The sequence below is a fragment of the Danio rerio genome, chromosome 2 (assembly GCF_052040795.2).
Source record: "Danio rerio strain M-AB ecotype USA chromosome 2, GRCz13ab, whole genome shotgun sequence".
Taxonomy (NCBI): Eukaryota; Metazoa; Chordata; class Actinopteri; order Cypriniformes; family Danionidae; genus Danio; species Danio rerio.
Window position 1 is genome coordinate 38405001 of NC_141022.1, and position 24568 is coordinate 38429568.

The 24568-nt window shown below is 32.6% G+C and overlaps 1 protein-coding gene across 6 annotated transcripts in view; it reads right to left on the reverse strand.

Annotated features, from left to right (window-relative positions):
* Positions 1–24568, reverse strand: part of pappa2 (pappalysin 2) — a 131456-nt gene that overhangs the window by 65371 nt on the left and 41517 nt on the right. For all 6 annotated transcript variants that reach the window (XM_087241056.1, XM_087241058.1, XM_087241059.1 and 3 more), the window contains 4 exons: positions 15365–15513; positions 8136–8429; positions 6903–7095; positions 6056–6177 (listed from right to left, as the gene is read on the reverse strand). In XM_087241056.1, coding sequence (XP_087097182.1) covers positions 6056–6177; positions 6903–7095; positions 8136–8429; positions 15365–15513 — 758 coding nt within the window. The remainder of the gene's footprint in view (positions 1–6055; positions 6178–6902; positions 7096–8135; positions 8430–15364; positions 15514–24568) is intronic.

Genomic DNA, 24568 nt, shown 5'->3' on the forward strand with positions numbered 1-24568 from the left:
TGGATGATCAAAAAATGAGTTTTGATATGCTTATAGTAGTAAAATGGACATATCTTCCTAATATGCTAATGATTTTTGTCATGAAAGAAAAGTCTAGAATTTTTAGTGAAGGATAAGACATTTCTCATTTTGCAACTTTTAAAATATTTTTAAAAAATATAAAAATATCAGCAAAATCAGTTGCATGCTTTTGCTGCAGTTAAGAGATCTATCAATGAAAGATATGCAGCTAAAGAACCAAATATGTAATAAAAACTGGTAAAAAAGTGTTGAAATAATAGTTTGTCATCATTTAGTGCCCCTATTCTGCAAAAAACAAGAGTAACTAAACACTAACTAAACAGTTGCTCCTCACTGACTTCCATAGTATCTTCTCAACTAACAGTGTACAACTAAATGATGGCCGGATTTGAATTCTGAGGTGTTAAAAGTGGACCACAGGGAGTTAAATAATAAAGTCAGACACTTATGTGCCCAATTGTTAAGTCCTAAAGTGGCACATCTGTTTAGAAAACTCAACCCTTTGCATATTAATGTAAAGAGCAAAAGTCTAACAATCAAGTCATGTGAACTCCCTGCCTCCAAAAAGCTTTTACAATGATAGATTCAACTGCACTGCAGGTCGAGGGAGAGACAGATAGACAGACAGAGCTCCTTTGCACCCAGCGTGGCCTCACATGTGTGGATGTGTACAGGGTAAACAGCAGAAGGCCAAGGCAAACCATAAAACTCAATTGGTCAGATAAACAGAGCGAGGGCCTCCACACAGGGTGGAATTAATGACTGTATCAGATGTGGTGTAATGCTCCCGCCGGGAGAAGCAATGCGGCAAGATCTGTGAGCGTGTCATCCTTCCTTCTTTCAGCAACCTTAACCAGGTCTCTGCTTGCTCTTATTTCTTCAAAAGCTGCCGTATAGTGCAAACCGAGACTACAGGTAAACAGGAGCTAAGCGCTATAAGATGTAAGATCTGAGATCCAAAATTTGGTCTGTTGCTATTGAATTGGCCTGTGTTAACAGATATCAAATGACTCAGCGTGGTATTATCATGTGAAATTTGAATAAATAGGATTTCTATTGATATGTGGTTTGTCAGGAGGGGACAATATTTGACAGAGAAACAACTATTTGAAAATAATAAAAATGTGAGGGTTCAAAAAAAATCAAAATAAATGTTTAGCAAAGCACATGGTCACACTTTACAATAAAGTTTTGTATTAATTTCAGTTTTATAACATGAACTAAGAATGAACAATACTAGCATTTATTAATCATAGTTCAACATTTATTAATGCATTATAAAAAAAATTTAATTATTGTAAATGCACTGGGAGTTAACATGAACTAACAATAAACAACTCTTATATTCATTTACTAACAGTAACTAATACAACCTTACTGTAAAGTGTTACTACGCACATTACTAATACATTGGTTGTTACATACAGTAAAAGTCAGAATTATTAGCCCTGCTTTGATTTTTCTTTTTTTTTATATATTCCCAAATGATGTTTAACAGAGCAAGGAAATTTTCACAGTATGTTTGATAATATTTTTTCTTCCGGAGAAAGTCTTATTTGTTTTATTTTGGCTAGAATAAAGCAGTTTGAAATTTTTAAAGATATTTTAAGGTCTAAATTATTAGCCTCTTTAAGCTATATATTTTTTCTATAGTTTACAGAACAAACCATCATTATACAATAACTTGCCTAATTACTCTAACCTGCGTAGTTAACCTAATTAGGAGAATAGGGGATCCTAATAGGGGATCTAATAATTCTGGGGGGCTAATAATTCAACTTCAACTGTATATACATATATACAAATATATATATATATATATATATATATATATATATATATATATATATATATATATATATATATATATATATATATATATATATATATATATATATATATATATATATATATATATATATATATATATATAGTTAAAAATGTATAAAATGTTATAGAATGGAAAAAGAATTCTAAAGATTTTTTGCCATAAAAGAAAAACCAATAATTATCGCCTACTATAATTATTATATATATATATATATATATATATATATATATATATATATATATATATATATATATATATATATATATATATATATATATATATATATATTTTTTTTTTTTATGATTTTTGGCATAATAAAAAAGCCAATGATTATGACCTACTGTATATAATATATTTTTGGCTATTGAAAAAAATATACCAGTGCAACCTAAGACAACCTAAGGTTTTGCTGTCCAGGGTCTCATTTTGTAACCTTTACTACAATATCAGTTGTTATTTCTCAAAAAGCACCCTTATAATACAAACCAAGGCTATGGTACAGGGGTGTGTTTCCGAAAACCATTGTTAGCCAACTAAGGTCACGAGTTGCATCATTACAAACATAGTTCATTTATTTGGCGTTTTCCAAATTCGTCGTTCCAAACAAACATTCGTAAACTGCGTCACAAACTTGAACGCTTGCAACTACATCTCTAGAGTTAGAAGCATAATCCCTGGTTGTGTTCTATTCCTAGTTATCCCTCTATGCCCTAATCATTTAGATTATTCCAACATTTAAATTTGGAATAATAAAAAAAAACATTAAAGTCATCTCTTTTAGGTTTTATTTTCAAGTTTTTTCTTACAGTTTATTTTTAGCTATCTTTATATTGACAATTGTGCTGCCTTCATAGTGCACTTTTATGCCATTTTGAACGCAGCCATGGCTCATGACAAAAGCTATAGGTGACCTATTAATTTAAAGCGGAATTTACATTACGTCTCCTAAGCATGTGAAAACAAAAATATATTGTAATAGCCTACTGAAAATTAAAACCATTAACAGATTAAATGATTTATATATGAAATTAGAATAAGTTTTAGAGGAGTGGTTTTAAGTTTTAGAATAGAATATGGAATATTCTCAATTATATTTGTAATTGAAAATAGACCCATTATGTGGCATTTATATATATTTTAATTCATATGGAAAGCGATGTATTTTTAACAAAAAATAATATTGGATTTTTTTATTGTGTGTGCATGTAAATAATATAATCTGCACTAAGTTTTTCTTTAAAGAAGTGGTTACTCCACCCCATTTAGAGTGTCATTATGATTGTTTTATGTTATAACTAATGTGGTTCAAACGACAGATCTGCAACAGAGAAACTACGTTTTTGGGAAACACCCATCACTACATCGTTCTTTACCCAAACGATGCATCGTACTTTGATAGTTCAGCCACGAGTTATGTCGTTGTTTGGGAAACACACTCCAGGTTAGAAGGAGCTGAGCACTACAAGATGTGAGATCTGAGATCCAAGTATGATTTGTTGGTATTGAATTGGCCTGCGCTAATACAGATATCAAATGATTCAGCGGTATTACTGTGAGCATTATTTCATACTACACAAACAGTGCTGTCATACTGCTCTTTAAGTCTCTCTGACGAGATTAACTGACCGACAAAATAATTCACATTAGGTAGTCATAGTGCACTTCATCACGTTTTTAAAAATAAACCAAAAACAATAGTTTACCGTAATTTATTACGACCCTGAACCGGTGGAAGTAAATCTCGTTCATCATTAATATCGAAAAGATATTGTTTTTTTAGAGACGTATATTTTTATTTTCAAATTTAAGGCTTCGTTTCTCATTAATCTGTTTCTCAAAACAAGACTCGGGGCCAAAAATCACTCTCCACTACCACCTAACTGGCTGATTTTTATGTTCGACCTCTCTCATGATACTGCGCTTTATGAAAACGACCACATACCAGGAGAGGATTTCCACATTTTGGGTGGACTTTTCAAAGCACAATCTTATCCGTGGCACGTCAGTGAGTGGGCAGAGCAGCGATTTCTGATTAGAATAATCAGTAACATCTGTTACGTGTGGAATAAAGTTGAAAAGCTGCACAGGATACACATCGCTTTTTTATGACAGGCCGCTTCTGGACACCACCCAATATTACCAAAACTTGACGCTGTGCCAAGGGTCTTTTTTATTCATTGATGGCAAAAAGAGTGTTCTTTATCCTGGCAATTATGATTTAATGATTTATTCCCTAAATTTTTCCAGACTTGCACGCACCTGGCCCGCATGCGACTGAACGATCCACCTGAATGTGAATACACAAGCTTGGAGAAAGAAGCCAGGGCTAAATTCTCTCTATCCTCATTAATCAAAGAGCAGGTATTCTTTTTTACATTGACGATCATTCGTGACATATTCAGTGGTGTGTTGAGGATCAAGAACACGTCCAACAGTGTTTTTGTCATGCGCTCACCATCATACAATTCATGACATGCGTATGGAAGAACTTTGTAGGATCCTGATGTTGAAATGTAATGCTGTTGGTGTTTATGGCAAAAACAGCCACAAAATTTATAAAATAAAAAAAAACACAGAAATTCAAGATACGAAGGTCAAAACTTTCCCTGCATGCACACATATTCTAAAGCTGTTATAGTGATTAAAGGGAATTGTGAAATTAATTTAAACTCCCAGATCACAGAGGTTCATTTAGAGTGCCCAGCATAAATGAGTACACCCCTTACATATCTTTCTTTTAAATTATTTCTTCCTACAGGGTGCTATTCAATTAGATAAGTCTGTACAATCATTAGATTACTCTGTACCAAAGCCAAAACTGGAAATAATTATTTAAATAATAACAAAATTACTTAAAGGTGCAGTAGGTGATTGTCTTCAGAAGCATTTTTTGTTGTGCTGGTTGAAAGTCTCTTCACAGTCTAATAGTAATGATTAAAGTAAATGATCTAAATGTATTTATATGTATTTTTATATTTTGGGTAAGGCATAAAACTAAAAAATGTTCATCCAATTTAATAAAGTCGGACCGACATCTCACTTAATTCTGATAAGTAGCCCAATCTGTCTGTCAGCAAATGCAGATTTGAACAACTACGCAGCCTTTTGTACGCAGCTCTGCTGACTGCAGCGCGTTCACGAGAGAGAGCACGTGCGCGATCAGTAAAAATATGCTGAATCAAAACTTTCCAAAAACCTGAATCAATATTGGAGTTACCTTTGCATGCTGGAGAAAGGATGACACAATGTTTGAAGGATTTTACTTAGACAGGTAATGTTCTGTTTTAAACTGTTTTAGCTTCACGCAAAGCTGATGTAACGGTAGATGTTGTTGTTACAAATTAGTTCTATCTTCACAGAAGTGTTGTTCAGCCACTAAAATCTTCCAATGAAAGATTGATAAGACTATTTTCATTTTTATAAACGACTTTTTACAGCATAGATAATGTAGATTTTATTTAGTTTAACAACAAAACACAAGTAAATACTGCTATTCAGCCTAGTCTCTCTCTATATTGTTTACCATGCAACTCTAATATTCACTCTGAAATCGCATGTCAGTTTGGTTCTTTTGCTGTGGTCGTGTTTCAGGAGGCGTGGCTTTAGACGGCAGGGGAGGGACTGTGATTTAGAGATTTATGCTAAGCTGTTAGCATTGTGGAAGATCACCTACTGCACCTTTAACATCATGGTGCAAAAATATGTACACCCCAACGAATAAGTTAGGAAAAAAATTATATAAAATTTTAATAATAACAAATAAAATTTAATTTAGTTTTTTTTTTTCAATTTATTTACTTGAATTTATTTGCATTATTTTTATATTCCTAAAGATGTCAGATGACCAAGCTCTTTAATGAAAATAACTGTTAAATGCAAGTGTTTTGTTTAAAGGCACAAAATATATGGTCTATATTTACTGAGAAATAACTGAGCAAAGTGTTATATTATTTATTCTGTGCACTGTATATCTGTTTATGTAAAAAAAAGCACGGTATTGCAGCATTTGGCATCTGTTAAGCTTATGATTGCAGCTGCCAATTAGAAGCGTTTATATTAGTCGCAGTTGAAAATACCAGAAAGTTCATTTCTGACCCTGAATTTAAAAGCAAAATAATGTTTTGTAAATTTTTTATATCACTTTTTGTTTTGCACAAATATATGTCTATAGTAGAACTACTGATGTTGCGGTAAATTACTAACCCACTGCTTCTTCTGGCGTCCAGTATCCAGTGGAGTCACAAGCGTGAGGTGAAGTGGCCTCATGGGCATATTGATGGAGAGCTCCATTCTCATCGCAGAGCTGGCAGTTCATATCACCCTCCCTACACAGAAACACACAAAACAGCCATGAAACAGCGAATAAACATGATGATATATAAAATGAAATGTGTCTCAAAATATTTTACATATTCTGTACATTGTTCATTTTACATAAATCACTTATCCTACCCAAAACTTAACTACTCCCCAAATAACTATCAATAAGAGGCCAATTATGAGTTTACTGAGCTAGAATTCAGAGTTAATGGTTTGCTAATAGTGAGATTTGGACCCTGAAGTTAAACATGACCTATATTTATAATAAAGCAGCATAATCATGAATATTATGCCCATTATACACTGTAAAAAATGCTGAGCTCCACACAACTCTTTCATGTTGTCCAACACAAATCCATTAAGTTAGCGTAATAGTTTTTACAAATTTAAGTGGATTGAACATAAATCAATTAAATTGTACAAAAAAAGCTAAAGAGTTGTGTTGTTTCAACTCATTTTAAATAAGTAGTTTCTACGTTTGAAGTCATTTTAGAGTGTATATTTATATGGCATAGAAATTATGTATGAATGAGTTTATTTATATTTTAGATGTGTTTACGTGGCCAAGTATAAATGGCTTTTAAAAACCAAATCTGATGGAAATCCATTGATTTCTTAAAGAAGAAATTAATTTACTCGAAGAGGAATACTGTAACATAAATGCATACATGTTTGTACTGATAAATATGTATTTCCTCTTTGCCAGCATTATGTATGCTCCTTACTTTACCTGTGGGCAAGCGGCCCACTGATTGGATTCAGCCAGTGAATGGAGACAGAGTCCGCTTTTTGACCAACCACCACTGGTGCTAGTGGAACAGGGGTGGGCTTTCTTTCATGGACCCAGGTTTTGTAGACCAAATCAATGTAGCAGTGCATCCGAGCTACTTGATTGGGTGTAAAATGGTTTGTACAGTCATCATCTGTAACAAATAAAAAGTTGAAATCTTTACATTTGGAATTTTCTTCTTTTTTTCTTTTGATTATTTATATTGTACATATAAAGCATATTAAATCAGGGTTCATACACTTTTTTATATCTAAAATTCCATGACTTTTAAGTAAATTTTTATGATCTTATGTTTCATGTAAAGTCTATGTATACTTGGTAAGGAAAACAATGCACGTTCAAATTTATAACAGGATACCATAAAACACACAACAATCTATTTAGAAAAAATATTATCGGACATACAGTGAAAATTTACTTAAATAATTTGGGTAATATATATAAAAAATAATTATTTATATATAACTAGTTATGACCTGTTCTTATAAAATAAAAGAATGAGTCACATGGGTAAGATCATTTGTTACATTTTAAATCATATATTTATTTGAAGTATATTTTATTAAATTTATTTTATTTTATTTTATTTTAACAACTTCATGCTGACAAAAGGGTAAAATCCATAAAAGTATAAAAAAATTTAAAACAACAATCAATTTGCATTTTGGGGCTGCACTGTGATCATTAAAGATTCTTATAACATCTAATCCAATAGTTCATGTTCTAAAAATGCTGACATCCATTTTTTGTAACATTCTATTGATGTTACACTAAATGACAACTTGTTTCGTGGTAAAAAATAAATAATAAAAAAAAAAAACATGGTAAAAATATTGGTCACATGCTAACTAATTCTCATCAGATTATAAGTAGACTTAAGGTTGCGGTTAAGGTTAGTATAAGTTGAAATGTACTTGCAAAGATTCATATAGTCAGTTAAATGTCTGTTGAAGGAGCAGTATCAACAGATATTAAGTAGACAGTCTACTGATGCTCAAATGGACCATCAAAATAAAGTGTAACCAAAATATATGATAGCAATTTTCCTAGCAAAGGTAAACAAAAAATATTGTAATGAATACAGAAAAAAAAATTATATGAGATCACGTGACATTAAATAAATAATGCTCAGAAATGTTTGATTGCAGAACAGAAGTAGTAAACTGATCCTACCCGTGTAACTCATGTAGTTGTTGTACGGTGTGTTTTTGTATTGGGTAAGGCCACATGTGTCGTTGACTGGATCAGGGTCATGACATGCTTTAGACTTTGGGGTTGGTGCTGTATCCGCACAAAGATCTCCTGTCTCCATCGATGCGGTGGTCTCTTGACAGGGGTCATCACATGATTCGCGTTCGCTCACACCCTTAAACACATGGTACAGTCCAAAAATATGACCCATCTCATGGATCATGGTGTTGTTGTGCCCTTTGGTGCCAAAGTAGGCAGGATTAAGAATCATTCCACCTGAAAAATGACACAAAGTGACATCTCAGTGGTTGATCCATCAACAGAAACTTTAACCTGACGGGTGTAGATTTTCTTTAATCCCAAAGCCAGAACTCTGTGAGTATATGAAATTTATTTAGTATGAAATTTGCTGCAAAAAACAGTGCGCACTATCCCGTAAAATGGGACCACCATGGCTAGGATTACTCGAAAGAACAGTACATCTTGTTATCAGTGTTGTCTAATGTTCTGCTCACTTTCAGAAGATTACAATGTATTTAAAATCCCACACCTGCTGAACGGTACCACACTGGCATCTGGTTTTACATCCAAATCAATGCAATAAAACCCTTAAACCGCTGTGACATTTAAAAACTAAACAAAAACAAAAAACTAAACAAAACTAAATAAAATTTGGTAATTAAAAACCATATGGCCATATACAAATATAACTCTCTTCTCTGAATTTCGCCATCACAGACAGGCCATTTTTGGCGGATGTACAGGATTTGAGCTTATTATTTAGGAAATATCCACGTTTTATGGGAGTTCAGCCAAACGGACAGAGCTTGGCGAGACACGTCTGACAGACACAGATCGTTTACAGTTATACCACAAGATCAGCAATCCATGCTATGGTCTGATTTCACTTAAAGCGTTCAGAGAAGTAGTTCGACCTTGTTCCTCAACACAAGACTTCAAGGTTCTCTCGCAAATAAGCTCATGATTTATGTGGAATTAAACCACGGCAGGCTGTTGCCCAAACCCATACCGTAAACCCAATTCCTTTAGTTTATGAGAAACTAATCTCACTTTTTAACCTCCATGCAGGTCCACAGAAACATTCGCGGACAAAGATCATCTTGCCGCACTGTTTCTGACATGATGGTAAATCAAAAGAAGAGGTGGATTATGGGCATAACAAGAACGGAGCCATATCGCTGTGAAAATAAGAAAGAGGCCATATCTCTGTGTGATTCAAAGCAGTGCAGTCAGTCAGTCATGCTACCTTTTATGTTTCAGACCACCTCTGGAATCTGTATTAGCCATTACAGCTGTTGAAAAAAACAAAACAAATTTCTGAATTTAAGGATATATCTTTTCACTTGAATATTTGTACTCAGTTTATTTGGCCTGGATCAAGTCTTTATAACTACTGTAACCTTTAAATAACCAATTGGACATAGTTCAGTAACCTGTGATTATAATGTGGGATATGTTAGAGATCTTTGGAGGTCCACTAGGTTACAAAAGCAGAGGGTTGACCCCAGACCCCAGTAGGTTTGGTTCCAAATTCATACAAATTCCATAAATATTTCCTTTCAGCAATATTTCATTTTAGACAAATCCTTAAATAAAAATCAGTCAACAGAACAGCAGGATTTTATTTTACTGATTGTGGGGCTGCAGGCTATGTACAGTACATGTTACATTTACATTCGGGTTCAGCCAAGTTTAAAAACAGGGACAGACATTTTACCAGGTCTGTCTCAAAAGTCAAAAATGTCAAGAAGGCATAATGACTACAAGTGTACATAGACCTTGTAAGCAACTTTGTAATGGAGCAGTAACCAAATCAGTCAGCGGGTCATCACAATTTTCCTTACGGATTGTAAGCTGTATGCAAATCAGAGGTGTTAACATTCAAGTGTACCAAAATCCATACTTTTAATCTTGGTTTGCTTGTTCGGACAGCCGATTCTAATGTTATCACTTGATTGAATGGGCGTTATCAGTGGTTATCAGCTGATGGATATGGGCCAGTAGGAGCATTGTGCGTCTACTGGTAGGCTCAGAAGGTTGTTATCATCCATCCACATGTTTAATCAGCTATAGATCACATTCAGCTGTGGATGGAAGTTAATGAGAATTATTATTTTTATTTATTAAATTTCCCATTAATGGTATTTATTAACGTCCACCCCAACCCTAAACCCAACCGTCACAGTAATGTAAAAACAGACGTGGATCTGGAGTCGTCTCTATTAATATAGCTGATTAACCATGTTGATAAATGATAACAGCTTTCTGAGCTTACCAGTAGGTGCAGAAGGCCCCTACTGGCCCATATCTCTCAGCTGATAATCACTTATATCTAAATTAAAGGAAATGTTCACCCAAAACTGAATATTGCGTCATCATTCACTTACTCTTTACTTGTTTCAAACCTGTTTGATTTTCTTTCTTCTGTTGTATTAAAAAAAATGGAAACCTGTAATCGTTGATTTCAAAGGTAGATGTTTTTTCTTCCTTGGATGTAAATTGTTACCCTTTCTGTAAAACTTTACTTAAAGGGGGTGTTAAAGGACAGTTGTAAAACCTTCATGATCATGATTATGAATGAGATTTTTTCATGCATGCTTATGACAACTGTCTTTAAGTGTCATTCACTCAATTATGACATTTTAAATGCAAAGATGACATTGTTTGAGATGTCTTTGTTATGACAACTGGACATTAAAAGGGCAAAACAACTGTCAGTGTCTTTGTCATGACAACTAGAAATTACCAAGACAACATAACTTGTCATAAATATTTCATAAACATGATTTTCATGAGGCCATTTTAATTGTGTCATAAATTGTATAAGTCATTAATATTTGTATCGAATTCTACTGTAGTACAAAACAAATTTGTCATTAAAATGTAAATATTAATGATACTGTTGTAAAATGATTTGAGAATTGACACTTTCAGTGAGAAATTTTAATGACACAAGTGATCAGAAAAATATTCAGACACAATAATAATGGCCTAATGACAACCATGTTTATGAAATAATTACGAAAAGTTATGTTGTCTTTGTAATCTCAAGTTATCATGACAAAGACAAAGACAGATTATGATGCGTTTGTATACAGTATGTCAAGCAACAAAGACATCTCAAACTATGTCACCTTTGCATTTAAAGTTACATAACTGAGTTAATGACATTTCATGACAGTTGCAGTAAGCGTGTAACCACCCCTTCAATTAAAGTGTTACCCCGGTTCTAACATTCTTTAAAATATCTTCTTGTGTATTCAACAGAAAAAAAAGACATTTATAAAGGTTCGGAACCATGTGAGGGTAAGCAAACAGTGAGTAAATTTTCATTTTTTGGGGTGAACTATTCTCTTAAACACACCAGAGTTCACTTTAATCAAACCAAACTTGCCAAGTATAAATACACCCTAAGACCTAACAGTCTGGTCAGTTGTTTATATGAACATTTCATGGTCCATTGTTTCATCTTAATTTGATCTTCCTTGGGCTCAGACAATTAAAAAAATGACCAAGACCTGGACCCCATCCTAAAGGGATTAATTTGGTAATTACTGACTGGATTATCAAGTTTATTATTTGGCTGCTTACCAAATAAGACAGAAATAGCGGAATTATACAATTTCACAGACAGAAATACTTGACTCGACATAAGGGGTACTGAAAATAATGCAAATGCAGTTTCCATCATCATGTTCAAATGTAGGAAACTGTAGATATACACTACCTGACAAAAGTCTTGTCGTTTATCCAAGTTTAGGAACAACAAATAATAATTTGACTTTTAGTTGATCACTTGGTATCAGAAGTGGCTTATATGGAAGGCAAATGCCTCTAGATTACACTTATTTTACTAAAATAAAATATGATCATGACTTGACTTGTAATTGTTTAAATAGGAAAGTAAGGTCTGACTTTGCTAAGACAAAAGTCTTTGCACTTAACAGAAATAATGTACAGTACAGAATATAAAGTCATGGTGCAGTAGAAAAAGAATTAATATTGAGCATGACTCCCATCAGCTTGGAGGACTGCAACCATACATCTCTGCAATGACTCAAATCACTTATTAATAAAGTCATCTGAAATGGCAAAGAAAGCGTTCTTGCAAGACCCCCAGAGTTCATCAAGTTTATTAGGATTCATCTTCAATGCCTCCTCCATCTTAACCCAGACATGCTCAATAATGTTCATGTCTGGTGACTGGGCAGGCCGACCCTGGCACACCATGACCATAATTTCTTTTAGAAATTCTAATGTGGAGTAATATCCTGCTGAAGAATTTGCCCTCTCCTGTGGTTTGTAATGTAATGGGCAGCACAAATGTCTTGATACTTCATGCTGTTGATGTTGCCATCCGCTCTGCAGACTTCTCGCACGCCCCCATACTGAATGTTATCCCAAACCATTATTTTTCCTTCACCAAACCTGACTGATTTCATTGAGAATTTTGGGTCCATCTGGTTTCCAATAGGTCTCATCTGTGATGGTTGGGATGCAGTTCAACAGATGATTCATCTGAAAAATCTACCTACTGCCACTTTTCAAATGATCAACTAGAAGTCATAATTTGTTGCTCTTACAACTGGGATCAACGACAAGACTTTTGTCAGGTAGTGTATGTCTAAAATAATACATAATTAATTTTATTTAACAAATGAAATTCTAAAACACTTTACAGTAAGATTTTACTTCTTAAAACTAGTAAAATGAATGCTAAATCAATGAATAAAACAGGCTTAAAACCCAAAAAATATATACAAAAAATTACACTGTGTATTACAAATAAAAAAGTAAAAAATAACATTAGTAATACAGTTAAATCTATCATATCATCTAAAGGTTTAGCAAATTCATCATTAATGTCGAATATTAACAAGTATCACAGATTGTTTGGTTTTTCAGGAAAACGTACCACCAAATTCAAACTCACAAAATCAAGTTGGCGCTAATTACTCATGCTAACATCGGTTTAAAAGTTCACGTTCTACACATACGCCAGAACGATCTCATTAACAAAAGCTATAACCCAAAAAGCCAAGACCAGAATGTCTGATCATGCATCCTGGACCAATGGGAGGGGGGACTTATATAAGAAACCTTCCTGCTTGAGAGAAATCTCGTTTTTTTAAAGGAGCTGGACTTAACTGAGACCACTTTAATGAGCTTTAAAACACAGCAACGATGGGTACTATAAAATAAGCTGGCAGTTTGGAGATGGCAACAGGGTAATGCCCTTCTTTTGTTTTTGTTTGGTTGTTGTCGAGTTCCTTTTCTTCCCTCCCTGTGGACGGCTGTAATGATTAAGAGGTAATCTACTGGGAAATCTATGCGTGCTGCAAGTGTTTTCTTTTATGCTTGAGATTACGGCCCATTAATCTCACAAAGCCAAATACAGACAACAAGGTGGAAGAGGCAAGAATGTGTTTCTTTAAAGAAATGATTTAGGGCGATCAAAAAAAAAGGCAAAAAGATGTATGGCATTAGGTACAAAAAAACACATGTGCTGTGGGGAATGTAGTGACAGGAAACAACTGTCTTCTTAACATGACATTGTCCATGGTAGAATGAACCCAGTTGGCTTTAGAGGTCAGAAGGCAGAACTAGCGTAACTGTCTTTGTTGTGAAGGTCTGGTCTTTTATTTTGAACTAGCTATTCGGCATTTATCTCAAAGGTTTGTTTCATGTTAACATGCTTTTTGTGTCTTTCTTGTGTGATTTTACAAACTGGTTGTTTTCCCAGGCATTTAACTAACCTCCAAACTGATGCTTACTTCCTATGTGAAAAATGCTAAGCCATACAGGTAAATACGCATTATATTACCATCCCTAAAACCAAACTAATGATTTTCACAAATTGAAGCACTCCTGTCCAGAACCAACCATTAATTACAACTGCACAAGGTGAACGAATAAATTTACTGTCCAGCTGTAAGTATTTAGGCTTTCTACTCGATCAGCAGCTTTCTTTCAAAGAACACAAAGCAAATTTGGCTCAAAAATTGAGAGTTAAGAATGGATTTTACTATTGAAATGCATCCTGCTTTTCTCTTAAACCTCGTAAACATTTGGTGTCTGCAACATTTTTACCATTGATTGACTATGGGGATGTTTTATATATAAATGCTTCAAACAAATGTCTTCAGCCTTTAAACTCCGTCTATCACAGTGCTCTAAGGTTTGTTACAGGCTGTTAGAGACTCACTTACCATTGTGATCTGAGTGGCCTTCTCATGTAAAAAGGTACACCCACTGGATGACTCTGGTCTACAAGGCTCTTCTGGGACTGGTGCATTCACACCTGAGTTCTCTCCTTTATAAGTCAAAAAGTCAGTATGCCCTACGTTTTATTGAATCTTATCATTTGACTGTTCCCCGGGTTCGAACTGAAATAGGGAAGCGAGCCTTTAGTCATGCCGCCCCTTCATCCTGGAATGGTCTTCAGTCTGAACTAAAAATATCTGAGCTCATCCCAATTACATCCTTTCCCTCTATCCTTTTTAACAAACAACAACAGTCTATTTCTCAGTGTATGTTTTTAATATATTGTAATGTGGTATAGCTGAACAGCTAAACTGTATTTTATATTATCTTAATTTTCTGTTTATTATTAAAATTATTTTAAGTCATGTGTTGCGGACCTCTTGGCCAGGTCACCCTTGTAAATGAGATCTTGATCTCAATAGGTTTTTTTTATCTGGTTAAATAAAGAAACATATATAGAAGCAGACCAGAGTATTTTAGCATATTAGACTACAGTGCTTGAACTATAATCATATGAAGCTCCAAGAACTATTTTGTGCACCCAAAAAAATGTAAAAACCTTTTTGTTCACTAATGTTTTCCATATCAGATCAGGGTGTGTGTTTACTACAGGCAATTCAGCACTTACCTGTTGTAATGCTGACAATAATGTTAATACAATGCAGGACAGAAGATATAGGTGAACTGACAATGTCATTGTGGCGTTGGCAGAATTCGCTTTGAGTGTGCATGACCTTATTTTGCTGACAGCATAAAGAACGAAAGACAAAACTGGCAGCAGTGCATAAATTAACAGTTCATTTAGGTGAGAAATATACGTTTAAGACTTCAAATCATTATATAATTTTAAGTAATTTTACTAATAAAACCGCAGTTGTGCTCTTTCTTTCATGAGCTCTTGTGTTACATGCAACTGGACAGCTTACCTTGGTGAGTAAGAGCTTCTTTTGCCCATGGCCAAGTGGCAACTCCAGCCAGCTCCTCACGTGCCGAATTATTAGCGAAGAACACGTTGAGCATGTCTGAACTGCTCAGATGAAGCAGCTCTTTCAGTTCCTTCACACTCAAATAAGCTCTGCAGAAGAAATAAATCAATAAAGAAAAAAATGTAGCTAAAATAACACTGATAAACACTTCTAAAGCATGCATTCAATTAAGTTCAACAATTACTAATAGATTTCTTTGATGGATTGAGACTCAGGTCGAAGAGCTTTTATCTCATGATTGGACAACTAATCTACGTTGATCTCCTGATCAGTTGTTTTGTTTCCTTCTTTCCTAGTGTACTTTAAAAGGTGTGAGGACTATATTTTGCAGAGATTCCACTATTTGGGAAATCTGGAATCTAAGGGTAAAAAAAAATAATAAAAGAAAAATAAATAAATACTAAAAGAATTGCCTTTAAAGTTGGCTAAATTAAGCTCTTGGCAATACACAAACCTAATCAAAAAATTCAAAATCAAAAAAGTATTTTTATATTTATAGTTTCAATCTGCACAATTTGTTCATAATACATGATCTTTACTTAATATTCTGAGCATTTTTTATTTAAATCAAATAAATCTGCACAATATTTTCATAAAAACATGATCTTGACTTAATATTCTAAGCATTTTTTAATTTAAATCAAATGCATCTGCACAATATGTTCATGAAACATGATCTTTACTAAATATTATTTAAAAAAAATATTATTTAAATCAAATAAATCTGCACAATATTTTCATAAAAGCATGATCTATACTTAATATTCTAATTATTATTTGTTATTTAAATCAAATACATCTGCACAATGTGTTCATGAAACATGATCTTTCCTAAATAGTCTAATGATTTTTTTTATTTAAATCACATAAATCTGCACAATATTTTCATGAAACATAATCTTTCCGAAGTATTCAATTTATTTATTTAAATCAAATAAATCTGCAAAATATCTTAATGAAACATGATCTTTACTTAATATTATAATGACTTTTTTTAATCAAATAAATCTACACAATATGTTCATGAAACATGATCTTTACTTAATATTCTTAAAATAGTGTATTTAAATCAAATAAATCTGCACAATATCTCTAAAATTTATCTTAATAATAATATAAATATCTTAATAATATTATGATTTTTAGAGAGGCAGTGGAGCAGTAGGTAGTGCTGTCGCCTCACAGCAAGAAGGTTGCTGGTTTGAGCTTCGGTTGGGTCACTTGGCATTTCTGTGTGGAGTTTGCATGTTCTCCCTGCATTCCCTTGGGTTTCCTCCGGGTGCTCCGGTTTCCCCCACAGTCCAAAGACATGCAGAACAGGTGAACTGGGTAAGCTAAATTGTCTGTAGTGAATGAGTGTGAATGAGAGTGTATGGATGTTTCCCAGAGATGGATTGCAGCTGGAAGGGCATCCGCTGCTTAAAACATATGCTGGATAAGTTGGCGGTTCATTCCGCTGTGGCAGCCCCAAAATAATAAAGGGACTAAGCCAAAAAGAAAATGAATGAATGAATATTATGTTTTGTTTTGTTTTTTATCAAATAAATCTGCACAATATCTTCATAAAAATGTTCTTTATTAATATTCTAATGATTTTTTTTTATTTATTCTAATAAAAAAAACTGCACAATCATAATGTAACAAGATCTTACTTAAAAATCTAATGATTTTTGGCATTTAAAAAAAATCTATCATTTTGACCAATACAATGCATTTTTGGTTCTTGCCAAAAATATATCCATGCAACATCAGACTGGTTTTGTTGTCCAGGGTCACAAATGAGCAATTTACCATAAAAACACAATTCTATTTATGTAAGTAACCAACTGGATTTTGAAAGCAAATAACATCAAAAGTATGGCAGTAATTTTATATATATGGTTATGGATATGGCTTTTTTAGATTCATAACAGCACTCATAAAAAAGACTTTATGTCACGATGATTAGAGATTATAATTGTTTGAACTGTTTATGGCCCATGAAACGACTACCCACTTTTTATTCCACTTCCAGCTGTGATAAATCGCCACAGAGGTGCTTTGATGTGTGATGTTAACTTATTTTTACCTTGGAATATGTCACATGTAATTTTTTCTTTTGCTTTCTTAGCTGCTTAAGCCTTTGCACCTCATATCAATGGTCTGTTGGTTTAAAGAGGTCTGACTCTTAATGCCCTTTGGATCATGCCGAAGGGTCGAGCCTATTAGCTGAACCACCTACTGTTTCTTGGACCCGTTCCATTCAAGAATGAACCATGTATTGTAGCTTTTTATTATTATTATTAAACAAGCAAAGGTCGAGCCAATATTCATGACAACTCTATAGTCTAAATCTCTCTAAATGGGCTATTTACTTCAGCTAAATAATTCTAATTATTTTTTATAATTATGACTTAAAGCTAAACAGTGTGCTGTTCCAAATATGTTCAGAAAATGTGTACAACAAATAGGTTTTTTAACAATTTCATTCTTAAGACATCAAGTAAAGACAACGGTGCAGGATACTAGAAATAACTCATATTTAGATTAATAGTTCTCCATTTATGTGACTCTTAAGGTCACATATTACCCACAACAATATATTGAACAATTGTGTGCTTAATCAGTATTTACTGGCTTCATTTTAAGCATAAAGCTCACAATTTATTGGTACAATTATGGTTTAAGAGCCCCTATTATGCATTTAAAAAGTTCATATTTTGTCTTCTGTCATATAATATGCATTTACTTTAACCTAATTATTCCAACGACTCCTATATGATTTGCTCAGAGATTCATTTGTTCCCAATCCCCTCCTTAGCACGATGCTAATATGTCCGATGGCCCAGTCTGTTATGTTTGGTCGACTGTGCTCAGCACGAAACAGAGAGAAATGGCCATCATGACTTAACAACATTGTTGAAGTAGTCAGAATGCAGAGTGTATGTGTGAGCCCAACACCGGAGTGCATTAAAGCAATGCATTTTAACACCAACATATTGCTCTACTCTTAACCATGAGTAAAAACAATGACACATATTCAGTATTAATCTACATAATGGCAAAAGCAGAACTATTCTGGAACTTGACTCAACGCACGTGTGTAGGTGTCATGTTCACCTGCGATCAAACCACCAGAGGTCGCTGGTAAACACTCACATTCACATGAACTACAAATCTGCTGGTAAATGGACTACAAGAACCAGTCATGCTCCACACACACAACCTGTTCCAGATCCTGACTGATTGCATACACACAGCTGATACTGCTGAAGTACTGATTACACACACACACACACACACACACACACACACACACACACACACACACACACACACATATATATATATATATATATATATATATATATATATTTTTTTTTTTTTTAAATATATATATATATTTATATATTTATATATATATATATTTATATATATATATATATATATATATATATATATATATATATATATATATATATATATATATATATATATATACAGCTCACCTTGAAACCCTCATTGCTGAGTCTTGTTATCTGTTTTAAGTGACACTACAACGCGTTGTCTGCCTTTGCCGTGTTTTTGATCCTTTGCCTTGTTTATTTGTTTAATTGTGTTTGCTGCCTGTCTTTGACCATCTGCCTGCCTATTGACTATGGTTCTGGATTGCCCTCATAGATCTGTTTGTCCTCTATTGACCACTGCTTGCCTTACCATTCTAATAAACCTGCATGTGGATCCGCACCCCTGTTGTCAGTGTCATACCCCTGGTTACAGTAGGAGAAGCTGACTGGCCATAGCAATGACAAACGGCAGAGAATTGTGAGCTCACAAATGCAAAAACAAAAAGCTCTGACAGTCCCATATATCAATAGTCTTTTCTGATCATTCCTTTAACAAACGGCTGACAAATCCCCCGTTACAGGGTAGATTATTGCAATAATCACCAGAACATTTACTCATTAATATTCACTCATCTTCAGTCATGATCAGTCCCACACACACACTCTCTCTGCTGGCGTTTGAAGGGAAAGGAGCATTCTCGTTTTACCAGATCCAGTACTTTTGGTATTGTTTCGCGTCAACGTTGATACAAACAGGCAAAAGATCCGGATTAACAACGAATCATTTAAATGTCTCTGAGTTCAATCTTTTATTTAAAAAATCTATTTTTTTTAGAGGTGCACTTTCAGCTTTAAATTTTAATTCACTTAGAGCTGTGCTGTATACTGCAAGGAAGGTCTTTTTTAAAAACCCATAATAGGGGATTTTTATAAGAAAATAAAAGATTTATATTAAGTAAGAAATATATATAAAGTTGAAGTCAGAATTATTAGCCCCCTTTATTATGAGCCCCCATTTTTATTGTTTTTCTCAATTTCTGTTTAATGTAGAGAAGATTTTTTCAACACATTTCTAAACAATATTTTAATAACTAATTTCTAATAACTGGTTTATTTTATTTTTACCATGATGACAGTAAATAATATTTGACTACATATTTTTAAGACACTTCTATACAGCTTATAGTGACATTTATAGGCTTAACTAGGTTGATGCGGTTAACTAGGTTAGGGTAATTAGGCAAGTTATTGTATAATGATGGTTTGTTCTGTAGACTATCGAAAAAAAATGCTTAAAGGGGCTTATAATTTTGTCCCTACATTTTTTTTTTATTAAAAACTGCTTTTATTTTAACTAATAACAAAACAAATAACACTTTCTCCAGAAGAAAAAAATATTAGCAGACATATTGTAAAAATTCCCTTGTTCTGTTAAACAACATTTGGGAAATATTTCAAAAATTCAAAGGGGGCCTAATAATTCTGACTTCAACTATATATATATATATATATATATATATATATATATATATATATATATATATATATATATATATATATATATATACATATATATATATATATATATATATATATATATATATATATATATATATATATATATATATATATATATATAATTTGAAATAAGTCACATTGTTTATATTAATTATTCATTGTGCATTTTGCTCTAGAAAACAATTTAAAAATACTGATAAATAGCAAAAAATATATGTGTGTGAAAATGCTAGAAATTCGAGAAAATTATAGTTTATTCAGTTTTCAGCATTTGTAGTCCTCCTGACTGAACATTATAAACATGATCATAAACAGATTTCCCAATATCTTATCCCATTTTCACAAAATGGCAGATTTCAAGTTGTTCTGATGAACAAAATAAAAAGATCTCATTTCATGAACTGCAAAATGGAATCCTAAAGATCTGACTTGAAAAACAAATTAGCTTCGGTTTAAACAAATCAATAACATAAAAAACAAATGACATTCTCCTTAGTGCTTAAAACAAGCTTAAAGATGTTTGTATATATTTAAGCAACAAAATCAGATTTTACAGTCCATGAGGCTAAAATAAATAATATTTCAAGTGTCTGCAATAACCAGTAATTTAAACCAAACAACACTCAAACTCAATTCTTACATAAAGATTTGCTGAACATTAGTGGTTTACCAATAACTGTGAGCAGTGACTGCTGACAGTATTTACCAGTCTTGCCTTTGAATATGTTGAGCATATAAGAATTCATTGCTATCCCAGCTAACAGGGAACGTTCCCAGAACATTCACTAACGTTCTTTAAAAGTTGCGGAAATGTTAGCACAAAACGTTATCAATAGAACGTTTTTAGAAGAGTCTCTTAACGTTGTTAACGTTCTTGTGACGTTGTTAAAAAAAACGTTCATAGAACAAAGTTCTTGCAACGTCTTCAGAACGTTATTTGTATTTCATAAACGTTGTCATGATGTTGACAGAAAACGTTTTTAGAACAAAGTTCTTGAAACGTCTTCAGAACGTTATTTGTACTCCATAAACGTTGTCATAATGTTGACAGAAAACGTTTTTAGAACAAAGTTTTTGGAACATCTTCAGAACGTTATTTGTATTTCATAAACGTTGTCATAATGTTGATGAAAAACGTTCTTAAAACAAAGTTCTTGGAACAACTTCAGAACGTTATTTGTATTTCATAAACGTTGTCATAATGTTGACAGAAAACGTTTTTAGAACAAAGTTCTTGAAACATCTTCAGAACGTTATTTGTATTTCATAAACGTTGTCATAATGTTGATGAAAAACGTTCTTAAAATAAAGTTCTTGGAACAACTTCAGAACGTTATTTGTACTTTATAAACATTGTCATGATGTTGACAGAAAACGTTTTTAGAACAAAGTTCTTGAAACGTCTTCAGAACGTTATTTGTACTCCATAAACGTTGTCATAATGTTGACAGAAAACGTTTTTAGAACAAAGTTTTTGGAACATCTTCAGAACGTTATTTGTATTTCATAAACGTTGTCATAATGTTGATGAAAAACGTTCTTAAAACAAAGTTCTTGGAACAACTTCAGAACGTTATTTGTATTTCATAAACGTTGTCATGATGTTGACAGAAAACGTTTTTAGAACAAAGTTCTTGAAACATCTTCAGAACGTTATTTGTATTTCATAAACGTTGTCATAATGTTGATGAAAAACGTTCTTAAAATAAAGTTCTTGGAACAACTTCAGAACGTTATTTGTATTTCATAAACGTTGTCATGATGTTGACAGAAAACGTTTTTAGAACAAAGTTCTTGAAACATCTTCAGAACGTTATTTGCATTTCATAAACGTTGTCATAATGTTGATGAAAAACGTTCTTAAAACAAAGTTCTTGGAACAACTTCAGAACGTTATTTGTACTTTATAAACATTGTCATAATGTTGATAGAAAACGTTTTTAGAACAAAGTTCTTGAAACATCTTCAGAACGTTATTTGTATTTCATAAACGTTGTCATAATGTTGATGAAAAACGTTCTTAAAATAAAGTTCTTGGAACAACTTCAGAACGTTATTTGTATTTCATAAACGTTGTCATGATGTTGACAGAAAACGTTTTTAGAACAAAGTTCTTGGAACAACTTCAGAACGTTATTTGTATTTCATAAACGTTGTCATGATGTTGACAGAAAACGTTTTTAGAACAAAGTTCTTGAAACATCTTCAGAACGTTATTTGTATTTCATAAACGTTGTCATAATGTTGATGAAAAACGTTCTTAAAATAAAGTTCTTGGAACAACTTCAGAACGTTATTTGTATTTCATAAACGTTGTCATAATGTTGATGAAAAACGTTCTTAAAACAAAGTTCTTGGAACAACTTCAGAACGTTATTTGTATTTCATAAACGTTGTCATGATGTTGACAGAAAACGTTTTTAGAACAAAGTTCTTGAAACATCTTCAGAACGTTATTTGTATTTCATAAACGTTGTCATAATGTTGATGAAAAACGTTCTTAAAATAAAGTTCTTGGAACAACTTCAGAACGTTATTTGTATTTCATAAACGTTGTCATGATGTTGACAGAAAACGTTTTTAGAACAAAGTTCTTGAAACATCTTCAGAACGTTATTTGCATTTCATAAACGTTGTCATAATGTTGATGAAAAACGTTCTTAAAACAAAGTTCTTGGAACAACTTCAGAACGTTATTTGTACTTTATAAACATTGTCATAATGTTGATAGAAAACGTTTTTAGAACAAAGTTCTTGAAACATCTTCAGAACGTTATTTGTACTCCATAAACGTTGTCATAATGTTGACAGAAAACGTTTTTAGAACAAAGTTTTTGGAACATCTTCAGAACGTTATTTGTATTTCATAAACGTTGTCATAATGTTGATGAAAAACGTTCTTAAAACAAAGTTCTTGGAACAACTTCAGAACGTTATTTGTATTTCATAAACGTTGTCATAATGTTGACAGAAAACGTTTTTAGAACAAAGTTCTTGAAACATCTTCAGAACGTTATTTGTATTTCATAAACGTTGTCATAATGTTGATGAAAAACGTTCTTAAAACAAAGTTCTTGGAACAACTTCAGAACGTTATTTGTATTTCATAAACGTTGTCATAATGTTGAAAGAAAACGTTTTTAGAACAAAGTTCTTGAAACATCTTCAGAACGTTATCTGTATTTCATAAACGTTGTCATAATGTTGATGAAAAACGTTCTTAAAACAAAGTTCTTGGAACAACTTCAGAACGTTATTTGTACTTTATAAACATTGTCATAATGTTGATAGAAAACGTTTTTAGAACAAAGTTCTACAAACATCTTCAGAACGTTATCTGTATTTCATAAACGTTGTCAAAATGTTGATGAAAAACGTTCTTAAAACAAAGTTCTTGGAACAACTTCAGAACGTTATTTGTACTTTATAAACATTGTCATAATGTTGACAGAAAACGTTTTTAGAACAAAGTTCTTGAAACATCTTCAGAACGTTATTTGTATTTCATAAACGTTGTCATAATGTTGATGAAAAACGTTCTTAAAACAAAGTTCTTGGAACAACTTCAGAACGTTATTTGTACTTTATAAACATTGTCATAATGTTGACAGAAAACGTTTTTAGAACAAAGTTCTTGAAACATCTTCAGAACGTTATCTGTATTTCATAAACGTTGTCATAATGTTGATGAAAAACGTTCTTAAAACAAAGTTCTTGGAACAACTTCAGAACGTTATTTGTACTTTATAAACATTGTCATAATGTTGACAGAAAACGTTTTTAGAACAAAGTTCTTGAAACATCTTCAGAACGTTATTTGTATTTCATAAACGTTGTCATAATGTTGATGAAAAACGTTCTTAAAACAAAGTTCTTGGAACAACTTCAGAACGTTATTTGTATTTCTTAAACGTTGTCATAATGTTGATGAAAAACGTTCTTAAAACAAAGTTCTTGGAACAACTTCAGAACGTTATTTGTACTTTATAAACATTGTCATAATGTTGACAGAAAACGTTTTTAGAACAAAGTTCTTGAAACATCTTCAGAACGTTATTTGTATTTCATAAACGTTGTCATAATGTTGATGAAAAACGTTCTTAAAACAAAGTTCTTGGAACAACTTCAGAACGTTATTTGTATTTCATAAACGTTGTCATTATGTTGACAGAAAACGTTTTTAGAACAAAGTTCTTGAAACATCTTCAGAACGTTATTTGTACTTGATGAACACTCTCATAAGGTTGATGAAAAACGTTCTTAAAACAAAGTTCTCGCAACGTCTTCAGAACGTTATTTG